At 39.2% G+C, this 21,219-nt stretch overlaps 1 protein-coding gene across 1 annotated transcript in view; it reads left to right on the forward strand.

The window, feature by feature from the left end:
- The window catches only part of DOCK1 (dedicator of cytokinesis 1), a 307,079-nt gene that overhangs the window by 234,914 nt on the left and 50,946 nt on the right, over positions 1–21,219 (forward strand). Inside the window, 5 exon segments of the mRNA XM_009278124.2 lie at positions 3,460–3,545; positions 3,732–3,888; positions 7,405–7,445; positions 8,758–8,848; positions 12,812–12,931. Of these exon segments, the coding sequence (XP_009276399.1) occupies positions 3,460–3,545; positions 3,732–3,888; positions 7,405–7,445; positions 8,758–8,848; positions 12,812–12,931 (495 nt within the window).

Genomic DNA, 21,219 nt, shown 5'->3' on the forward strand with positions numbered 1-21,219 from the left:
AGAGAACATGAATTTTGTGACTTCTCTGTTTCGTCATTGTGTTGCCTCAGTATTTTACTTGACATGTCCTTGTACTATGGGAACGTGTTCCAGCTTATGTTTGCTTCTTAGAGGGGGTGGATTGCATTATTCTTCCTTTTCTCATTTTCCTGTCATTTTTTGAATAATGGATTCATTGTATTAAAACCCTTATTTCCCTTCACTTTTCATTCATTTCTTTACAAGGAAAGTAGTGAGAGAGTGGAACAGGTTACCCAGAGAGGCTATGTAATCATCCATCAATGGAGATGTTCAATACTTGGCTAAGCAAGTCACAGTTGGCCTGATCTAGTGTTGGCAATAATCCCGCATCACCTAGGAGGTTGGATTAAATGACCTTCGAGGTCTCTTCCAGCCAGTGTTTCTGTGATTTTGTGGATCATTTGGGGTACAGAAGAACACCTTTGAAATGTTTTAATCCAAGGTTTGGGGTTTTCATCTTTAAAACAGTGACGCATAATAATAAAAATTGTTTTAAGATGGAATATCTGTTGTTTGGGTACTTTGTTGATTCTATCACTGTGTGCGTGATACAATCTGTAGTTCAGGTTTCCTGACAGCTCACAGTTCGATTGACTTGTGCATGTTGTTAGACTGTATCCTGAATTTGCACTGAGCAGTAGGTGAGCAGGACTCTTTCTGCCATTATTTGTCATGATAGCTTGTAGTCACTGAGCTCGGGGCAGAGATTTTTTTTCTCTGTTTGTAAGAGAATTCTGGTGGGCTGCCAGGTAGTGCGTAAAAATAAATTTCCCACCTCAAATGCAGAGGACAAAAAGTCTGGGGTTGCATACGTAGGTAAGAAATGATGTGAACATTACTGCAGTTAATGCTGAGAAGAACATGGAGACTTGGAAAAGGAGACAAAAACAGTGTCCTGGATCTGACTCTGGGTTTTTTCATTACTGCTGTTGAGCCTGTTAAGATACTCAGAGATTGAGTAGTCCTAATTAAGAGGAGTATTTTGGTATTGTCACAATTTATCAAGCAATTCCTTCATACCAATGTGTATCTCTCCCTAAAAAGGATTTTTCTTAGCAAAGCAGGAATTTCTCTACAGTCCATGGCCACGTTTCCTGCTCGGGTTCAACTTGGCCGGCATGTGTATGTTCACAACTGTTGTGGGCTTCAGCAGAAGAGAACCTTCCAGGAGAGCAGGCAGGTGCCTCCAGCTGTGGGGTGGCCAAGTTGTTTCTCCTCGCCCTTACTTGCTGCAGGCTTTTCTCTTGTTCTGCCCAGGTTTACCTTGCCGCGTGCAAGCAGTTACTTCAGGAGAAAAGGATTGTGGCAGAACTAAGGGCTTGTCTGTTTGGTACTTGGTAGAGGCGTTATGATAACCTCTGTTGGCCGAGGTCGGACTGTGTGGGCAGAGCTGAAAATGCAGCGTATGTTGGCAGAAAGAGATCGGTGGTGGACATAGCTACTACGCCTCCTCAAAGTGATATAAATTAAGGTGGTGAAAAGCACTTTCTTATCATCAGAATTTCATCATGACATAAGTCCATTGGCAAGGGTGATCTCACACTCCTCGCTGAAATAAATATGCCAGCAGAATTTCACAGCGTGGACTAAAAAAATCCAGTTTCTCTTCCTAGCTAAACCAATCTGAGCCCTGCTGCTGGCTGGAGATAACACCTTGTCTTCCTCAGCTTCTCCATGGGACTGACCATGTAGAAAATACCTGTCCCCTGTTGTCCTCCCTGCCCCCTGGTCACTGCTGAGCGGTGGTGCTACGGCCAGGGCAGCAGCACCAGTGGGGTGGCCACACGCAGCACCACTCATGGTTCAGCCTGCCTGGCACACTGCAGGCGAGACCACGGCCGAGCTCACCCCCTCTGCCGTGGCATCTGGGATGCTCTGGGATGACGGTCCCATTGCCTGGGTGCCCATTATCTGCCCTTGGCAGAGGCTGCTGGGCTGTCAGGGCTCTCTGCAGGGATTTTTTTTCTCCTGGTACATAGATTTTGTTTTTTGCCTTTCAGCATAGATACCAGCTACACCTTTAGCACATGACCTCTACTGCAACGCTCTTTGAGGTTGTCCTTGTTGCCTCCTTGTGGTTGTTCCTGGTGAAAGAAAAGTCTAATTTTGCTTCGTGGTTTAAGCCGGCAACTAAGCACCACGCCACGCGGCTCACTCCCCCCCGGTGGGATGGGGGAGAGGGGAGAGACATTGTTCTCACCCTAAATCCAAAACACAGCACTGTACCAGCTACTAGGAAGGAAATTAACTCTATCCCTGCTGAAACCAGGACAGCCTTTCAGCATAGATACCAGCTACACCTTTAGCACATGACCTCTACTGCAACGCTCTTTGAGGTTGTCCTTGTTGCCTCCTTGTGGTTGTTCCTGGTGAAAGAAAAGTCTAATTTTGCTTACAGGCTTTCAGCAAAAGCCTGCCTTCTCTGGTTACAGAGAGCCTCTCTGCTGATTGGGCAGCGTTTGGTGGCTGTAACAGAGGAGCTAATAGTGTTGTCGCTGAAATAGATGTTTTGATCGGTGGAAATAATTTGTAAAGAATAAGAAATGCCGTTATGTTACTGGTACATCTTAGAAGTGGGGAAGTGTAGCACTGGGAAGGAAAGCTTGTAGCTCAAACAGAGGCGCAAGAGTGGGTCCGTAGGCTGCTGCTGAGCCTGGAGGTTGTGGAAGTGCGTTCTTGGAAGTACATTAAGCTACAGACAGTCCATTCTTTTTTCATTCGTACATTATATGCCATTAGTATTAACTGCAGATGCAAAGTACGTCTCTTGACATTTACAAAATGTTAGTACGCTTTGTTCTTGTACAGGTGGCCCTTTGCTTCTCCTCAGAATAGTTAGGGACTGCTTAAGCAAGTGACAGTGAAAAAACTTGAAGACAACTGTTCTGTCAATAAACTCCCACTCTGACTAATGGGATTCCATTCCCCTGCCACAGGCTCTCTTCTCACCCGGGCTCTGCTGCTCTTCTGCTGTACGCTAAAAAGGGATGTTAGTGATGCTAGGGTGTGCATCCAGCTGAGTTATCCAGCCTTAGGTGTTATATATCCTCTTTCATAGAGCTTTCAACATTTTTGTATTTTACTTTTGTTGCTATTACCATTATTTCAGGGGACATTCTGTCCCCGGCTTTGTGTCTTCTTTTTCCCCGCCTTCATTCTTGTCATTAATCTCCTTATTTAGTTTTTCATTATGTAAATATTTACACTTCATTTAACGACATGACCAATGATTTTTTCAACAAAAAAAGTCCTTGTAGGGCAGCAGATCATCGTGGATAGTCTAATACGAGACTGCAAACTCTTAAAGTCAATCAAGCTTTAAAATAGTGGCTAGACATCTCACCAAGATACCCAACCAATCTGTGAACCATTGAGGCTACAGTAATAAAGTGAAATATTTGCCATCTGATTATTTACGCTTGCTTTGTTTAATTATAGTTTGAAAATGAGATCATCACAAAACTGGATCATGAAGTGGAAGGAGGCAGAGGAGATGAACAGTACAAAGTGTTATTTGACAAAATGTAAGTGTTGATCAGCGGCGAGATTTATGTCGCAGTAAAGTCATGAGAGAGAGCAATTAGACTACAATGAACTTTGTAGCCCAGAAATAATTAAAATCTGTTAATGATGCACAATATTTAAAATTGCACCTGAGTCAAGGCTTTTTCTGCATGTGATTAACAAGGCGAATATAATTGGTTTTTCAGTCTCTTGGAGCACTGCAGAAAACACAAATACCTTGCTAAGACTGGAGAAACTTTTGTGAAACTTGTTGTCCGCTTAATGGAGAGGTTGTTGGACTACAGGACCATAATGCATGATGAGAACAAGGAGAACCGCATGAGCTGTACTGTCAACGTGCTGGTAAGCAAAGAGAAGTCATCAGCCTGAAATGACTACCACATTCTTAATTTTACACCTTTAACAAAAGATTTGTGTAAAACAGAGTACATGTTGGGATTCTCATGAAAGTTTGAAATACTTTTGGGTTTTTTTCCTTTTTTAATGAAGGTGAATCTATGAAAACATGGGTTATTCTTTAATTGATTCTAAGGAAAGATTTAAGGAGAAATGTATCAGGGCCTGATCTTTGAGGGCTGTTCATTGACATTTACAATTGATGTATGAACAACTTATGCAGAAAAACACTTTTTGTGAAATGTTGTCCGCTTAATGGAGAGGTTGTTGGACTACAGGACCATAATGCATGATGAGAACAAGGAGAACCGCATGAGCTGTACTGTCAACGTGCTGGTAAGCAAAGAGAAGTCATCAGCCTGAAATGACTACCACATTCTTAATTTTACACCTTTAACAAAAGATTTGTGTAAAACAGAGTACATGTTGGGATTCTCATGAAAGTTTGAAATACTTTTGGGTTTTTTTCCTTTTTTAATGAAGGTGAATCTATGAAAACATGGGTTATTCTTTAATTGATTCTAAGGAAAGATTTAAGGAGAAATGTATCAGGGCCTGATCTTTGAGGGCTGTTCATTGACATTTACAATTGATGTATGAACAACTTATGCAGAAAAACACTTTGACATACAGAATGTTGGAGTAACATGCAGTTTACTACCGAAATTTTCATGCATTTGCAATCCCATTTGTATTCTGCTTACTGCTCAGCTTCTGTATTCAAAATTTTTGAAGAAATTTGAGTGTTACTATTTCATTCACAGCAGAAAAAGCTCGGGTTGTTTTCCTCACTGATGTGAGATTTCCTCCTCTTAGTTCCAGAAATTCTGGAGTATCTACTCTATACTACAAACTTTTGTCCATTTAGGCTAGAGTTGGAAGCAGTAGAAGTTGTCCCCATAGCACGCACATCATGCTCTTTGGTGGAAACATTAGAGTATGAGATTTTGCTAGCACAAAATCAGCGCATATGGAAAAATGTCAAAATAAATTTTAGAGACCCCCAAACGTAGTACTTCCAATAGGACTCAGTATTAAACTTAGCCACTAAGGATTCAGAGCTTTCATCACTATAGGACTCAATTAAACTTAGCCACTAAGGATTCAGAGCTTTCATCACTATATCATTGTCAAAGCTTTTATTTTGCTTAAATATGTGGGGCACAGACAGTGTTTATCATTTATGTGATATAGCTGATAGATTTCATTCAGGCTGGTTTGGAAAGATCTGAGTAAATAGTCTGTAGCTTTAGCACTTGCAAGTAATGCAAACGTCCTCAGCTCGTGCAGTGCAGCCTTTATGCCGCACTATCGCATAAACTATAAATGAAACGCTGCCCATTAGAATGGGAGAGAAGATAGAGACATCAAATCAGAAATTGGGATTTTATTTTTAGTTTGTTTTTCCTCTCTCTGCACATCAAAAAGCATCAGAATGTTTAAGAAATGGGAAAAGAGGAGGAACTTGGAGAGTTGTCACCGGCTGTTGATCTAGCAAGTGCCGTTAGGCTGCCCACAGAAAAGTCATAGCGTCCTCCTGAGCAGAATTTGAGTTAGAAAAGCCAGCCAGTTTACACCAAACAAGACAGGAAATAAAAAAATCACATACACCATACGCTCTAAACCATGACAACAATTTATAAAACTGGGAAAATTTCCTTAGAAAGGTGGATTTATTTCTCCTTCCCTTCAGCATAATACTCTTGAGTCTTCTCCTAGTAATTCTTGCCATACCAACCACAGGGGGACCGATGGCGCACTTGGGGGTTGGTTTTGTTCTCTCTAGTGTCTCTAACAGCATCTCCTGATGCTGATTTTTGTCATCTGAATTTTTCAAGTATTTGCAGATAAATTTTGTTGGCGATTTACTGCTGTCAAGTTAAATCACCGTGAGATATCCACACACAACCCTGCCGCTGAAGTCTGCAGGAAATGCAGGAAAGCATCACAGGGCAGAACTTTCCTTCATTTTCAGTAGGCGTGATTTAAAACCTTAGCTTGATTTTAAAGTCCCATTTGCCCTCCAGGGCCAACACAGTCTTTTCATCAGTCTCCATGCACCTGAAGTGAAATTTATGCCTTTGCAAAAATCCGACCCAGGGCTGATACTCAACACAGTTCCCACTTGAGATCTCAAAGAGTTCTTAATTGGGACTTCAATGATGCAGAGACTTTCACAGGATTAAGTTTGCCTGTATTGACTATAGTTAAGTCAGGGGTTTGATATGCATTTAAGCCAGCACAGCACACATGCATGGGCCAGTGCACCATAAGGGGGATGTGGGAACTTGCACCCAAAGATAGGGCAGGAGCAGGGACTGCTTTTGGGGAAGATGGAGCTGTAGTAAATGTAATGTGTGTCGGTGTCAACCTGCTGCCCAAGCCTCTTCCAGTTATGGTTGATTTGATGTTGCTTCTTGAGCTGCATCAGAAGAGGAGAGCAGCTGGCAGCAATATTAGGATAAAATGGTTTTATGTTATTGGTCCCCCAAACTCAGAAGTCTCTTCTACTTTAAAAAAACAAACAAAATACAAGAAAAACCAGCAGATTTTTTTCATGTGGTTCAGTTTGTCTTTTGAGTTGAACTCAAAACCAGTGAGCAGTTATGTCAACTAAAATGGTGTATCCACTGAATAATCCGTCATTTCCAACTCCGGTATGTAGATTCTATCTTGATTCTAGATTCCCTTCTCTTTGAAGGGAACACTTTTGTATTGGGCTTATGCATCTGGGCTTGTGCATCTATTAGTGACGACTCAGACTGGTTTAATTTAGCATTGAAATATATTGTAATTCAGTGAAGGAGAAATTTCTTTGTGTTTTGTTTTCTTAAATATATTTTAACTTCTGAAGGCAAACTTTAAATTAAGTTCAGAAATGCCTTTAATATCTCACCCAATTTATCCTTTCTTGCATTTACAATATTTCTAGTGTTAACTAGTTTATCTCAGGACTGGAGGTATTCAGACATTTCTGAAGAGAGTGATGATAATGTGTGGCATATGAAACCAGATAAATAACACTAATCTAACTTTTTCTTTCCAAAGAAACTATTAGAATTCAAGGGCAGATGACGTATTGCCAAACTAAGGTTTGGCGTTTTAAATTCATAGAACAACTGTTGCTTAAAAATTACGGTTTTGTATGTTACAAAATTTCAACTGAAAATGGTTAATGATGTGTGACTTGCAAATGCCAGAAGCAAATTTCTAGCAGTACTATTCTTGCAAATTCTTAACCTTTGCAATGAGGCATAAGCCCTGATATGCTACAGCATGAACCATCACAGCATTAGACTTTATAAGTTTAAATAACTTGTGTTCTAACACTAGAGGCAAATTTCATTTTGCAGTTTGCAGGCTGATGTTATGCAATTATGAATTTCTAATTTAGAGCATGTTCTGTATACATTTCAGACTGTGAAATCAATGACTTCGTAACAAAATGTTGTTGTTTTTCAGAATTTCTACAAGGAGATTGAGAGAGAAGAAATGTACATAAGGTTTGTAAACATGACCAGTGACAAACTCTGCTTGACTTACTGTTGTGTAATTGGATAAAATTAAGTTCATATTAAGCAGTCACTTGGGGGCTGGAGGGAAAGAAGTAATGAAAAAACATACCTTTACTGAATCTTAAGTACATTCAAAAACTTCTCTTCACTGAGAACAGTGAGCATTAGAAATTAATGAGATTTTTTCTGTCCCCCTTCTCCAACTCCCAATATAACTCAGTTATATTATGATGAACACTGAAATACTCGGGAGTGTTGTCACATGTAAAAAATAAGTAAGTCAAAAGAAAACGGAGCAAAGAAATAATTCTACTTCCGGGCGAGGTACAAAATATGTGACTTGAGGTTAAAAGGGCTATTAAATAATATCATGACTGATACTTATTTTAAATTTAAAGCTTTTAGGAACCTTTCAAAATCTATTTTCACACAAAGTAAAAATGGTAGTATGTTGTTGTGCTTTTTGTAAACCTCAAGGTTCCTAGTCCTCTATTTGTACTTTGGTTTAAAATTGGCTAGGCTGTTGTGCTAAAATGATGAAGCTTGTGCTTTTACTGCTATTTTAGGTATCTAAATATTATTCATGAATTCATTCTCAGATGCTTGTTACCTTTTTGGAAGAATTTTCACTTGCGAACTCGCTTCCTGTTGTTTAAATGGGTTTAATTATTGCTTTATTAATTTGCAAAAAGAAAATAAAATCTAGCAAAAGATAGGATTGATAACTGTGGACAAACACGTAAAGTTATGAGTCGGAGGTCTGCCCTATTCAGCATCACAAACTGTCTCTCACTGTCAACCCCCCCACCCAAATTCTCTCCTATTTCTGTTAACAAACTTATGTATCATAATGAATATGAAAGTTCTGTATTTTCACTGGCTTTTTCAAAATACAATTTTAATAGGTGTTTGGTTTTGGTTTTTTTTTTAAACTGTCATTAAAAAAACCAACAAACAAATTAAGAGAAGTCCCTTCCAGAGGTGTGATGATATTGAAGTTAAGGAAGAATACTTATATATCTGTCTCCATAGCTGAACAGTTAGAGCAATATCTCTTGCACAAAATCTGTATAGGATTCATTATGCATCACAAGTCATTTATTTTTATTTGGAAAAAAAACACAACGGAAATGCAAATGGTCCTAAAGGTGTCCGCACACAGAAATACGAGCTTTAAATAATCCCACATACATTTAGTTGTTTGAAGATAGAGTTGAACCGTTGTAATCTTCAAAAGAAATTATTTAGTAACATTTAAGAACCAACCTTTTTTAAGAACCATTGTTTTTATTTCTTACAGGTATTTGTACAAACTGTGTGACCTGCACAAAGAATGTGATAACTATACGGAAGCTGCCTACACGTTACTTCTGCATGCAAAGCTTCTTAAGGTAAACACCAAAATACACTGCAAGTTTTGAAAATCATCTTAGCAGTAACCAATAGTTTGTCAGTCTTAGAACATCTGCACTTTGGTTAACAACTGTGTGCTACTTCTTATGTCAGTTTTATCTTTTGCACATGTAATTCATACATGCAAGAAATCAGCCCTCTGCCATTAGTGTATGTCAGAGCATGCTTTACTCATCTTGATCTGAAATGAATGGAGGCATGGTCAAGTCAAGACCACAAGTTATAAATTGCAAAGCTGTAATTTAAATTTCTTTTAAATATCAAAATTATGTAATGTGTGGAAGCATCTAAACACATATTTTAGTAAATCAGCTCTCCACAGAATTGTTTTTGCACAGGCGATACAAGGAAGTGCTGGAGACTGTCCTCAAGTGCTCTTGGGTATCTGTAGATTCAGTTTTGATTTTGAAAAATTAAAGATTCAAATAGTCTTCTTTCCAAGCTCATGCCTTTAAAAGGTACATGTAATTTTAATGCAGTGTTACACAGTTTATAGCACATTTAAAGAGACATAACCATATTGCTGTTCTTCAAGGAATGTTTTGGTGTAACCTGCAACATACATAAAATTTTATCTATACAAGGTGCACGTAAATAAAGCATTTGAGTTTTTAACTTTAGATAGTGTCAGTCAGAAATGTACTGAAGCTATATTTCATAAGCATTAATCTCACTGAAAACTTTCTGGATAGATGGTGTTGTCTCTAACATGCAGCTTATTTCCATGATTATGTCACAAATGTGGCAGCGTGTGCCAACCATGTTCCTGGCGTTACCATATGGAAGGATGCTGCACTTAACAGCGGACACTTGTCTCAGGAAATCACGTTTAATGTAGCCTAGTCATCACTAAATTAGTAGGAGGGAGTTTTATGTTTTAATTTTAAAAAGCAGTCAATAGAAAAAGTAAAAATCTAAATTTCATAAGAATTAGTGTTTTCTAGAGCATTTGCTTTAGTCCCGTTCTTCTTCCTCACATCTCACCACCCACAGTGAAATCTTTCTCTCTTCAGGGAGACCTGGATCTCATGCTCCCCTTGAGGACGGTAGTGCGCATGGTCATATGGGGCAGAGAGTCAGGGACAGAATAATTGAGAACTGCATTTTCCCCTTGATCTATTTCTCATGCCAATGAGAAATACAATGCAGTACAATGAGTGTATTGCAACCTTCTTTATTCTTGCAACCTTCTGTATTATTGCAAGCCTTTGGTATTATTACAGAAGCTATGCTAATGGTACCCCGTTTGAAATTTATCTCACTCTAAGCAGCGAATTGTTCTTAGCAATCTTTGATTTAATCTAAGCAATCCCAAGCAAAATGTGAGTGTAAAATACCTATGTTGAAAAGTTGAAAAGTGGAAGGTGTTAAATGAAATGCTTCTAGCAGATGCACTGAGAATTATTCGTACCTCAAAACTGAGTAGACTGCATCCAAGCTATAATAAGACTAAATATGATGCAGAGCGTACATGTGCAATTTAAATTAAGACACTTTGAAATGTATTTACTGTATTTTAAAATAAATAGAGGGTTATTACACAAGAAAACATCAGTAAGATTCATCTGGAGTGCGAAAGCACTGTAGCAATAGCTTTATTCATTATTAAAAGCAGGGGCAATTGTTGGACACAGCCTGCTGGATGCAGTCACTTCCTTGGTAATGAAATTTTCTGTGCTGAGTCATGTCAGAGAGGTGAAGATGTGAGGAGATGCTCTGGCACCTTCAGTCACACAGGCTGGTGCAGTCAGTTGTCTGTAGGTAGAAGTTCGAGTGAGTAACTTGCTGAGTCTGAGGCTATAAAGATCTTTTTTATTCCCATGAGGGAGATAAAACAGGACTGCCAAATTGTGTAATACTTGCTCATCACACTTTACATGAATGAACTTTTTAGACAAGATAAAGCATTCATTCCCTCCCACAGGTGCTGCATTTTCTGGAAAAATGATGGAATGAACCGTGCCATAAAATGTCATTCAAACTTTTACCTGTTATGGCTTGAACTTGCTAGTCAATATACTTTATGTGACCTTCAATTAGAGTTTAGCCAGTTTTGTTTTTTCTTACAGAATGTCTTCAGAGACCAGACGAGTATCTTAATATACTCCTTTAATTTACTGGAAGGAAATACCCAGTTTTCTTTTCTTATAATGCAAATCGATTGAAGATGGCAAATGTAAGGGTAGTATTTGTCACAGGTTTTCATCGCTAAGCGGATATTTGTTTATAAATACATTTACATTATAGTTTGGAATTATTTTATTATAAAACTGTATCAATCTGTCTAATACAATATCCTGTTACTACCAGTAGTTAGCAGTGGATGGAGGAGTTCAGTATTGCTTGAGAAGCAGCAATATTGTAGTGTGTGTAACTTCAAGCAGTTGAGTTTTTCTGTCAAACCTTGAGGACAGCATTTTCAATGACACTCATCATTGGCATATATTTCATCACACTGATTTTAATGGGATCATGTTTAGGTCAAGACTGAGAGCTTTCGAGAATTTCACCTTTAAATTTGCGAGAAGGCTGTCTCTGTGGAGAGAGAGAGACACCATCATTTTCACCAGATCACTGCAAGCTGATGAAGCGCACTTAAGAAAAGAGACTTTAGTTTTATTTTTAACGCATTTTGTCAAAATTAAGATGTTCAAAACTAACAGAAGATAATGGCTCTTAGTATGCTGAAAAAAATGCCATTGCATTGCAGGCTCCATGAAGTTTGTGTTGCTCAGAAACACAGCTTTGCAGTACAAAGTTGTCAAAGTTGTCTGCTTTAGCCAAACACAAACATTTTGGCTAAATTAAGAAGTAATTGGGTGAAATTTAACAACATATAGGAGGTAAAACTGGATCATGTAACAGCAGTTCTGTGAATAAACCTGTGAGTTGCTGATCTTTGGTTGAATTTCTTCTTTTCCGGAAGTTATATCACTTTGTTTCTGTGGGCAGTCCTCCTTCTATAGTAACTTTGATTTTCAGAGAAGAAAGTGAACAGTTCTTTAATTAATTTAGTTTTTGAACTTGGTTTCTTAAGGCAAGAAGTCCTATTGGAGCACCTGTCCCTGTGTCTTTTTCAATCTATGAGAAGTTTCGTTTGATTTAATGGAGGTTTGTGATGTGATTTGATAGAGGTTTGTGAGTCTCTAAGATATTAATTTCCTGCTAGCCTAACGAAAATAGATAGCTATGGAAGAGTAGGATATAGTATTAGTATCCTGTCTAGGGAAAAGGCTCCAGTATTGTCTCATCCCCAGGTAGATCACAGGGAATATTAGTGGGAGGAGAGAAGGGAGGTGAAGAAGAGGTTTCAGTTGCATCTGTCCCTTAATGGACACCAGAATATGCAGGTGCAAGGGAGAAAGGCGTAGGGAATTGCTTGGTCCTCTCAGGTCTAGGAGGAAATCCGTTTAATATCTGTGCCTTGCTCCTCATCCGTTAGGCATTTGCTGGAAGAGCAAGAGCTACTAATTGCAGACAGGCTGTATAAAGTTAGTTGCGCTTTTCTGTGCCTCCAATGTTCTCTATGAATTTTCGCCATTTATTTCTGTGCCTAAAGTCCTTCACATTAGTATTGATGTATCTTGGCTTCAGGGCTTCTCTCAACATAAATCTGCTAGTGTTCGTTATGCATCCAGCAGGTTGTACCCATCAGCAGGCCAAGGTCAGTCTCATCAAACTCACTGAGGAGAGGAAGCCACCTCAAGAAACTTCCTTCCAGCTGATATATGTAATTAGCCTCCAATTACAGCATTCAAATAAATGGTCCTTGTGCGCAAGGAATCAAAGTACACAACTGCAAAAAAAATCTTTGTTAGTGCATTACCTGTGGTACCACTTCTTTAAATAAAAAATGTGTATTTTATTTAGCCTAATTTTACTGACATATTTCATAACTTTTGATTTGCTTTCACTTTTCCCCTCTTTCTTGTATGATTTAGTGGTCAGAAGAAGCATGTGCAGCACATCTTACCCAGCGGGATGGATACCAGGCTGCTACTCAAGGACAGTTGAAAGATCAACTATATCAAGAAATTATCCATTACTTTGATAAGGGCAAGGTAAGAAGGGAAGAAAAAAGTGCAAATATGTTTCAATGCCTTTCTCTCTAACTCATAAGTTGAATGAAAACATAGTTTGCATCAAGTGACCTTCAGGGAGCTTTAAACTTGCTACAAGTTATTTGGAGTACTTCATGTAAACGGTCCACCAGCTAGCACTTAATAATACTTTAAAAAAAAAGTAAAAAAAAATCAATGGTACATTTATAACTGCTGTGTTAAGGGTAAATATATGTGCATATGATGCCATGGAGAAAATAAAAAACTGATGCATGTAATTTGGGGACTTACTTTTTCTGGCAATTGCAATAGCTAATGCAATCCTTCAGCTACCCTTGTTTTTCCTCGTGTACACAAAATAATTCCCTCAGAAAATGGATGTCTGTGGTTCATATTGTAAGAAGGCAGAAATATGCTCAGATGAGAATATTTCGTTGCAACTGCATCTTTTATTGCAAGATAAATTTGCATTTGGCATTGCATGGTGGGAAGGGGAGAGTGCTGGTGTTATCTGTCCACAGAGATGTGAAGGGGTTTAACTTGGTACAGGGAGATGTAGGGATGTATCAGTGTTTGGATATTTCATGCACAAAATGTTTAAATACAGAAGTAGAGATCTCTGTCAGAATATTTCAGAAATGTAAACTTGGGTTTTTAAAAACAATCTTTGTTGCATAAATGTAGTGCAAACAGAAATGTCATTTTCTGGTAGAACTAGAATATTATCCAACCAGCTCATGTTTTCCAAGTAAGTTTTTAGCTGAATCAGATTAGTATTTTGATAGAAACTTTGCTTAAAAGGTCAAATTTCATACCTCATCTTAATGCAATATTGAGAAGTTGTTAATAAATGACACTAAAAAAATTGTAATTCTAGTCTGTGATAGAGCCGGGCTACACAAACGGTGGGGGGGGCTGGGGCTTGTGTAGGTGCCTTGGTGCTTATGCAGTGGATAGCATTGGTTTCCACAGCACGCTTCTGCTGCCCAAAAAGCTTTTACTAACCCTTTAATAGCGGGTAAGGAGAACCTCATTAGAATTAGGGTCATAGCTGATTTAAAAGTATATTTTAATATTACATTCCTCTCTGGAAAGGAAAAGCCAGAAGTCGCATGTTTTTATTTTGCTGTTTTACATCTTTATGGCTTCACAGTTAGTCTTTTATGGTGCTAGTACACAGGCAGTGGAAATTATTCTTCTGAGCACCAGGCCAATGCATTTTAGCTATAAATTAAAAGCTGCAGTGTCCTTTACATCTGTATTGAAAACAGCCTGTCTTAAGGTTGTACCCCCCTGTTTCTGCCGATAGCCCTAATGAGCTGTTTATATAAACAGCAGGCAAAATACCTGCTGCTTACTTTTCAGCCTGTGCCACATTACACACAGCACGGCACCCACACTTGAGAGACCGTTGTTAGACTGAATAACCATTCTTAATTTTTTCAGATTTTACAACTAGAAATGAGAGAAGGCTCTGCCTGCTTTCAAAACAAATAGCACTGAAAATGCTGTGTTTTTCCTATCCCTCACAGTTAGATTAAACAACTGAATCTTCATTATTCTAAAAATTTTTGGTGAACAATGATATCGAAGGGACCACTGTGATTACTTTTTCCTATTCCTTTGCATAACTCAAATCATAGGACTCCTGTGTGATTTTTTTGTGTCTGTGAGGAAATGATTCATTTTCAAAGCACTCGTTCCTAGTTACAGATACTTCTTCTCTCATTTTCTGGTCACTCCAGTTGGTGATAAATCTTTGTATTGTTCAATGAAAAGGAAAAAAAAGTAAAAATACACTGAGAATATGAGCATATTACCTGAATTTTCAAATGTCAGGAAGCTCAAAGTTGAGGTTTCCACGGTAGAATTAAGTTAATCCTCTCATTTGGGATGTTCTGACATTAGGTTAAATCAACTGCTTACACTTACCTATGCAGTTTGCAGATGTAGTCCAGCAGCTACTTTGACTGTGCCATTCCTTGATCAGTAACTCATCTGAAATAGTATTTGCTGTGCATTTTTAGAAGACTGTACCGATACAATAACCAGTTCGTCTTTTTTTTACTATAATTGCCCAGCTATGTCTCTACCTGGCAATTCACTTGGGGTTGATCCTGCTACTTTGCTTTCTCTTCCCATAAAGTTAACAAGAGATGTCAAAAGAAGGTAATTTTAACCTGGGCAGCTGTAGAGCTACTTCCAGGCTTTTACAGAAGCCCAGGAGTTTTGTTTTAAAGTTGTTGCGAGACTGTGCCTCTTCCACTCCAACCTGCCTTATGGGAAGCAGTGGACTTGAGTGGGGAGGCAGACGTGGTTAGAAACATTATGTAGAAGACGGATTTCCTAAAACGTGACACTTGGTTTTAAAACATTGGCTTTTTTTTTAAAGGATGGTGTAGTTCAGCCTCTCAAAAATCACGATCCCTTTCTCTTAGCGGAGTAATTTCCCAAGAGGAACGCACAGTGTACTTTTCAAGTGAAGACCAACCATAAGGCTTATTCCCTAAATATTAGCATTCATGGTGAGACGAATTTCGAGGAAGATATAATCCTCCATACACAGTCTGCAATGGAGTGGACCTCTCACTTCTAGACCAGAAATGCCTAAGAAATTTGTAATTTAATAACACGGAGTGCGGGCTTGCACTGAAAGCAGGAGTGTGGGCATCTCATTTTGGCTGACAACAAAATACCTTCACCATGAATATCCCTGTTATTTGTAGTTTGAGATCCATCTAAGATTCCTCATTTTGATTTCTATTTCTCAATGTATTATTCTTAGGAAGCTTGCTTTTTTACTTACATTTGACTTTTGGTCCTTAAACCAATCTTCTGTAAAGCTGAAGTGTACCTTTCACCTTCGGTAAATTAGCATTTTCAGATACAACTTCTGCATTTTGCTGCTGTTCTACTTTATGGATTTGATTCCTTATTAGTAATACTTTTCATTACTCTTCTAAGCTCCTTGTTTCCAAAATGAAATGTTGTTACTTTCAAGTTTCCCTAGTATATGCATAGTTTTCTCTCCTAGATTATTATTCTTTACTGCGTTGCAGTTTCCAGTCTCATCTCCATCTCTCTTGGCTTTTGCCCTTAAAAGCCTTATCCTCACACTTATCACGGCAGTCTAACCTATCCTTTGAACTGCTCTGAAGTGTTTGCTCTTTCTGTGTTTTGCTGAAGCTTTGTAATTTCCAACAAAGCCCTTAATCCAGGGACTTTACTGAAAATTGGTAGGTTAGAGTATCTCAGGATGAGAAGGAAAAATAGTGGCGGTCATAAAGTGACAAGGGAAGGGGGTGGAATTTTCCCTGTGTGGAGCAGTTGATGTTAGTCAATGCCAATGAACTACTGAAGCCAAGAAATACTCGGTGTCATCAACAAGATAAGATATTATTTTTAAACACGCTTGTGTGGTCTCTGGAGCCGTAAAGGAAGCAGCAGCATTCTTATGCCTGCACAGTAAAATGTACAAACAGCAACGTGTTTCAAGTTTGCCAGTGGATGCCGCAGTCTATAAATCAGTACATGTTTTCCACTGCTCCTTCATAAATTGAAAGCGTTGGTCCTGGGGAGAAAAAAGTAAATAAATGCACACTGCTCATTTATTTCTGCTCCTCCTTCCTTCCCCCTCTCCCCCCGCCACAAAAAAAAAAAAAACTTTTACTGTTTTACTGGAGCCACAAAACACAAAACTTTTGAAACTACACAGTAAATGCCATGCTTTGGCTTAAAATGTCTTTTTTCTGGCTCATGGGATGGCATCAAATGGCTTTTTCTTCCATCTAACAAGATAGTGGTGAAATTCACCTGTCTGCCAAAAATCAGCGCAAGGTTCATGTCCAGCTCGTATCCCATGTCAGATCGTAAGCCCGTCCTGAGAGCTGTGAAGGACGGAGACAGTCTTCAGAGAGGAAAGATACGTTGTTTGACCATGTTTCAAATGAATATAGCAAGTCGTTTTAAATGGTTTCCAACCATGGCTATATATATCTTGAATGCAATACTAGCAATAGAGAAATACTGTGTTTTAACATTTTATTTAAAATATTAAGCTTACGTGATGGTTAATTAACACTATCTGAAATTTAAACAGCTTGGAATGTCCCTCTTACATCAGAATATTGCACGATAATATTCTTATCCTAGACTATTTCATTTTTACTGACCGTTAACTCAGCAGGAGCTAAGAAATATCCTAAGATCTTCCTTTGCTGCTATTAAAGAACCGCAAAAACTAAATTGGATGCTGCAGTTCTTTCAGGGCAACAAGCAATCCAGCTTCAAAAGTAAATTAAATTGCTAGGTTTTCCCTAAAAAGATCTCCTTCTGCATCCTCACAGTCTTTCCCATAACAATTTGCAGCTCGTGTCTACACAACTAAATTTAGGCTATACACATTTTTCTTACGCCTTCAGTATAAAAGAAGCATTTTCCTTCCACTGTCGCCAACCTCTCTCTCTGGTACACTCTCCGGATAAATTGTTTCTCGCATTAATGAGTTGTACCTTGTACAAATCCTGTGTAGTAGCTCCCTGTATGGCTCATTCCTCCAGAAGACCTGCCATGTCCCAGGCAAGCCTGGGAAACCTTCCAGGGCAAGAAGTCTGTGAGGCAGCAGATTGGGAGTTATTGACCTTCAAGAACAGGGATTTCATTTATCAGGATCCTTTGCTACAGCCATGCTGTCCTCACCTGAATAAATTTGCTCTGTAGTAAACAGAGAAATCTTTCAGAGCGTTGTGCAGGGGATTTTAAACACATGGTTGCTGCTTCAGTTACGACGTTGGTAAAATTACCAGCTTTCGTTTTGTTTTCGGGGACATTGCAGGTGTGGTGGTCCAGCTGCGCAAACAGCCCAGGGAAAAGCTGGGTGGTTAATGGACTCGTGGACCTCTGGAGTTCAGGGCACTTGACATTTTACAAATTGAGTCTTATAATACAAGTTCTTGGTATTCCTTCGGAGGATTGAACCGGACAATTGGATTTCAAAATAGAGATGTTGGAGTGGAGTAGGGTTTTCAAGAGGTAGTAACAACAAAAAGTAGGTGCTTTTCTCTAAGACAGATCCCTTGGCTGGAGAGGCGCCTGGTTAGAGGCTGGCAAAAATTGAAAGAATCTTCTCCCATGGTGAGACACTTGTATCATGTATTTGCAGTATGATAGGAAAAGAGTAGTTTTATCTCTTACCTATACCTGAAAGTGTTCCATTAAAAATAATGTGACAAAATATGACCAGTATAACTTGTAAACTAACTTTTAAAGAATTTTTAAAGTCATTCCAGTAATTTAAGGTGGAAACAAATGTTGTTCATAATACCTGTTTTTTTCCTGTTCATCTCCACTTACAGATAGGGAAATGGATATTAGAGTGGAAGAATGCTAGGATTGTGCTATTACTGCATGTATATTGGAGAGGAACTAAATCTATATCATCATTAATTTGAGCATTCATTTTTTAGGCTCTGAAACATTTCTAAAACTCATTATTAATGTTTGTATTCAGTATCATCTAAAGGGTTTGATCAGGCTGAGGGAGGCGCAGCGGAAACACAGCCTCTGCTCCAGAGTGTTTACAGTCTCAACTGACAACGATGGGAAGGGGGGAAAAAATAATCACAAAAAAGATTTAATTCTGCCAAAGTCATCATTTGTGCTACCTACTGGCATTTACATGTACGCAGTGCCTTCAACAGCGCAGGTCTGGTTTTGATGTGCTCCTGGGCGTTGCAGCAGTATAGATGACAGTGACAGCCCGCGACGGGACTCATGGGCTACAAAGCTGCGGTGGTGTGATGGCACTCACTCTGAGCAATACCAATACGGTGTTTCAGCCCCCTCGGCTCCTCTCCTCCTCTTCTCTCTCCCGTCGCTCATCCAGAATCCCCTGCCTCTTGACGGCCAGGTGTAATTAGTTTGCATTAAATAGCATACAGCCTTAGTACCGAGCCAGTGCTTTTAGTTGCCAGACGTGCTTTGGAAACGCATCGCAAAGTCTGTGCTTATTCAGGAGTCAGTGGAAGAACTGAATGAGTTTGTTTACAGTGTCGATGCAAATCTAAAATTATTTAGGCTTCCATTTATTTCCAATCTTTTTCGGCTCCAAAGCTGTTTGCCTGAGATCTTCTATAAATATTTTTACAACAGAAAAGAGAGTAGAAGTGCTTTGGGTTTGGAGAGGGACTGGTTAAATCTGGAGCAAAATTATGGTAACGCCATTTTCTTTGAAATGAAAATGTGCTGAAGAAGTTATGGATGACTGAAGTTAAAAAGAAAGTGGCAGTCAAAATCAAGAAAGGTTAAGTGATTTTGAAAGGTTTCACTTGCTGACTTACCAAACAACTGAATATTAGTTTAGTTTCTATGAATTGGTAGTATATTGCTCTTCTGAGTCAAAATTAACTCAGCCTAGTATGTGAAAATGTACTCCATTTTCTGCAAATATGCCTTTGCTATTAAACTCATGTTAATTTTTGTTTAGAAATAAAAATATGCTCTGTATCATCATTCTAGATTAGATACATAATGTAGATAAAAACATTCAGGTCCTTCCATTTGCAAAAATTGTGTAGCAGAGTGTAGAAACTGCTTTGTGATTTCATGAAGACGTGATCCCTCATTACAGTGATTGTAATTAGTCGTTCTGATGCGTTTTTCATCTTCAAGGCACTTTACAAACATGAGGTAACTTGTGCTCATGCCAGTCCTCTTCCCTAGATAAATAATATTATGAACCCTGTTGTAGAAATGAGAAAAATCAAGAGAAGGGGTCCAACATCATGTGGAGCCATGAGGAAAAGTTAATGTAGGTACCAGGCTCTACCCCTCATGAGGATCCGTCACCTTTCTGTCTTAAATTAGGTCACCACTCAGTCTCTGTTTGCCCAAGCATCTGCCCATTTGTTTTCTTTAGCACTCAAAAGCTCCTTTTCCCTCGTTCAGCCATACCAGTATAGTTTCTGGCCCATATTTTCTCTTACTTCACTCCCTTACTTCAAGAGCATAAATCTCTCTCCTTTCTCCCTGCAATCTCCTGTAACTATTTTTCCTTTTGCAGCTCCTCATCTCCTCCACCATCAGCAGGTCTCTGCCTCTTCAGGCTGCTTCTTTCCTTCCCTCTCAGTCTGCCAGGACAATCCTTCAGTCCATACTTGGGTTTGCGGGACAGGTGCCCTCCGCTTGAAAATTGGCTTCTCATTTCCAGGGAGAAACAGGAGCAGAGAGCAAACTGGTGGGACCCGAGCCACGTCTTGCTTTTGTGGCATTGGCATGCTACATGTGGGGGAAGGCTTACTGAGTATTCAGCCTGGCTGGGCTCCAAACTGCCAATTCCTAGGGAAAAAAATATATTCTAGGTCCCAGCCTGGTGTTTGTGCCACTAAATCATAGGTAGCTGTGCCCTGCCTGACTCCTCAGCCAGTGCTGGCAGCAGTCTCGGTCATACTGACAGTTGTAGAACCCTTAATGTTTTACTCTTATTTTTAAATCAATATCTAGAACTAGGGATTTTCCTAAAAGTCTTATTTTTTTCTAAGTTTTCCTTAAATACTAATAAATGTGATTTCAACCTGCAGATCAAAAGACAAATAAAATTCACCCAACATTGATTTTGGGCTTTGAGTAGTAGGATTTCACTTGTGTGTTTTGCGGGGCTTTTGGTTTTCAGGTAGTCTTGGAGGGTAAAATATTTCTTATTTATGCAGTGCGTTAGAGCAGATGGGATTGGGGGGGTCTGTACAGGAAGGATGCAGAAATTGGTTGTGTGCATGAAGGTTTCCCCAGGAGCTCTATTCCCCTTCTTTCTCCCCAGCATCCAGCTCCCACTATCTTTGGAAGTTGTGGTGCTTCATCTCAAACTCTTCATTCCCAAAGGTGGATGTCTTCAGGGAGCGATGGGGAAACGTGTTCAGCTCTTTTCCTCAGCCCTCCTTCATCTGACTGCTCTTTGCAGCTGCAGCCATCTCGGTGTTTCACTGGGGCAAGGAACATGCGGCCTGGTGCTGAGAGAAGAATTAGGTGGTATGGACAGGGGATTTAAATTTAAGATGAAGGGTAATACGAACCAAATGGATTTATAACTCATTCCAAATCTGTCCTGGTTTCGGCTGGGATAGAGTTAATTTTCTTCCTAGTAGCTGGTACAGTGCTGTGTTTTGGATTTAGGGTGAGAACAATGTTGATAACACACCGATGTTTTAGTTGTTGCTGCACTAAATCAAGGACTTTTCAGCTTCCCATGCTCTACCGACTGAGAAGGCTGGAGGTGCACAAGAAGCTGGGAGGGG

Source organism: Aptenodytes forsteri, unplaced genomic scaffold, assembly GCF_000699145.1.
Source record: "Aptenodytes forsteri isolate BGI_AS27 unplaced genomic scaffold, ASM69914v1 Scaffold15, whole genome shotgun sequence".
Lineage (NCBI taxonomy): Eukaryota > Metazoa > Chordata > Aves > Sphenisciformes > Spheniscidae > Aptenodytes > Aptenodytes forsteri.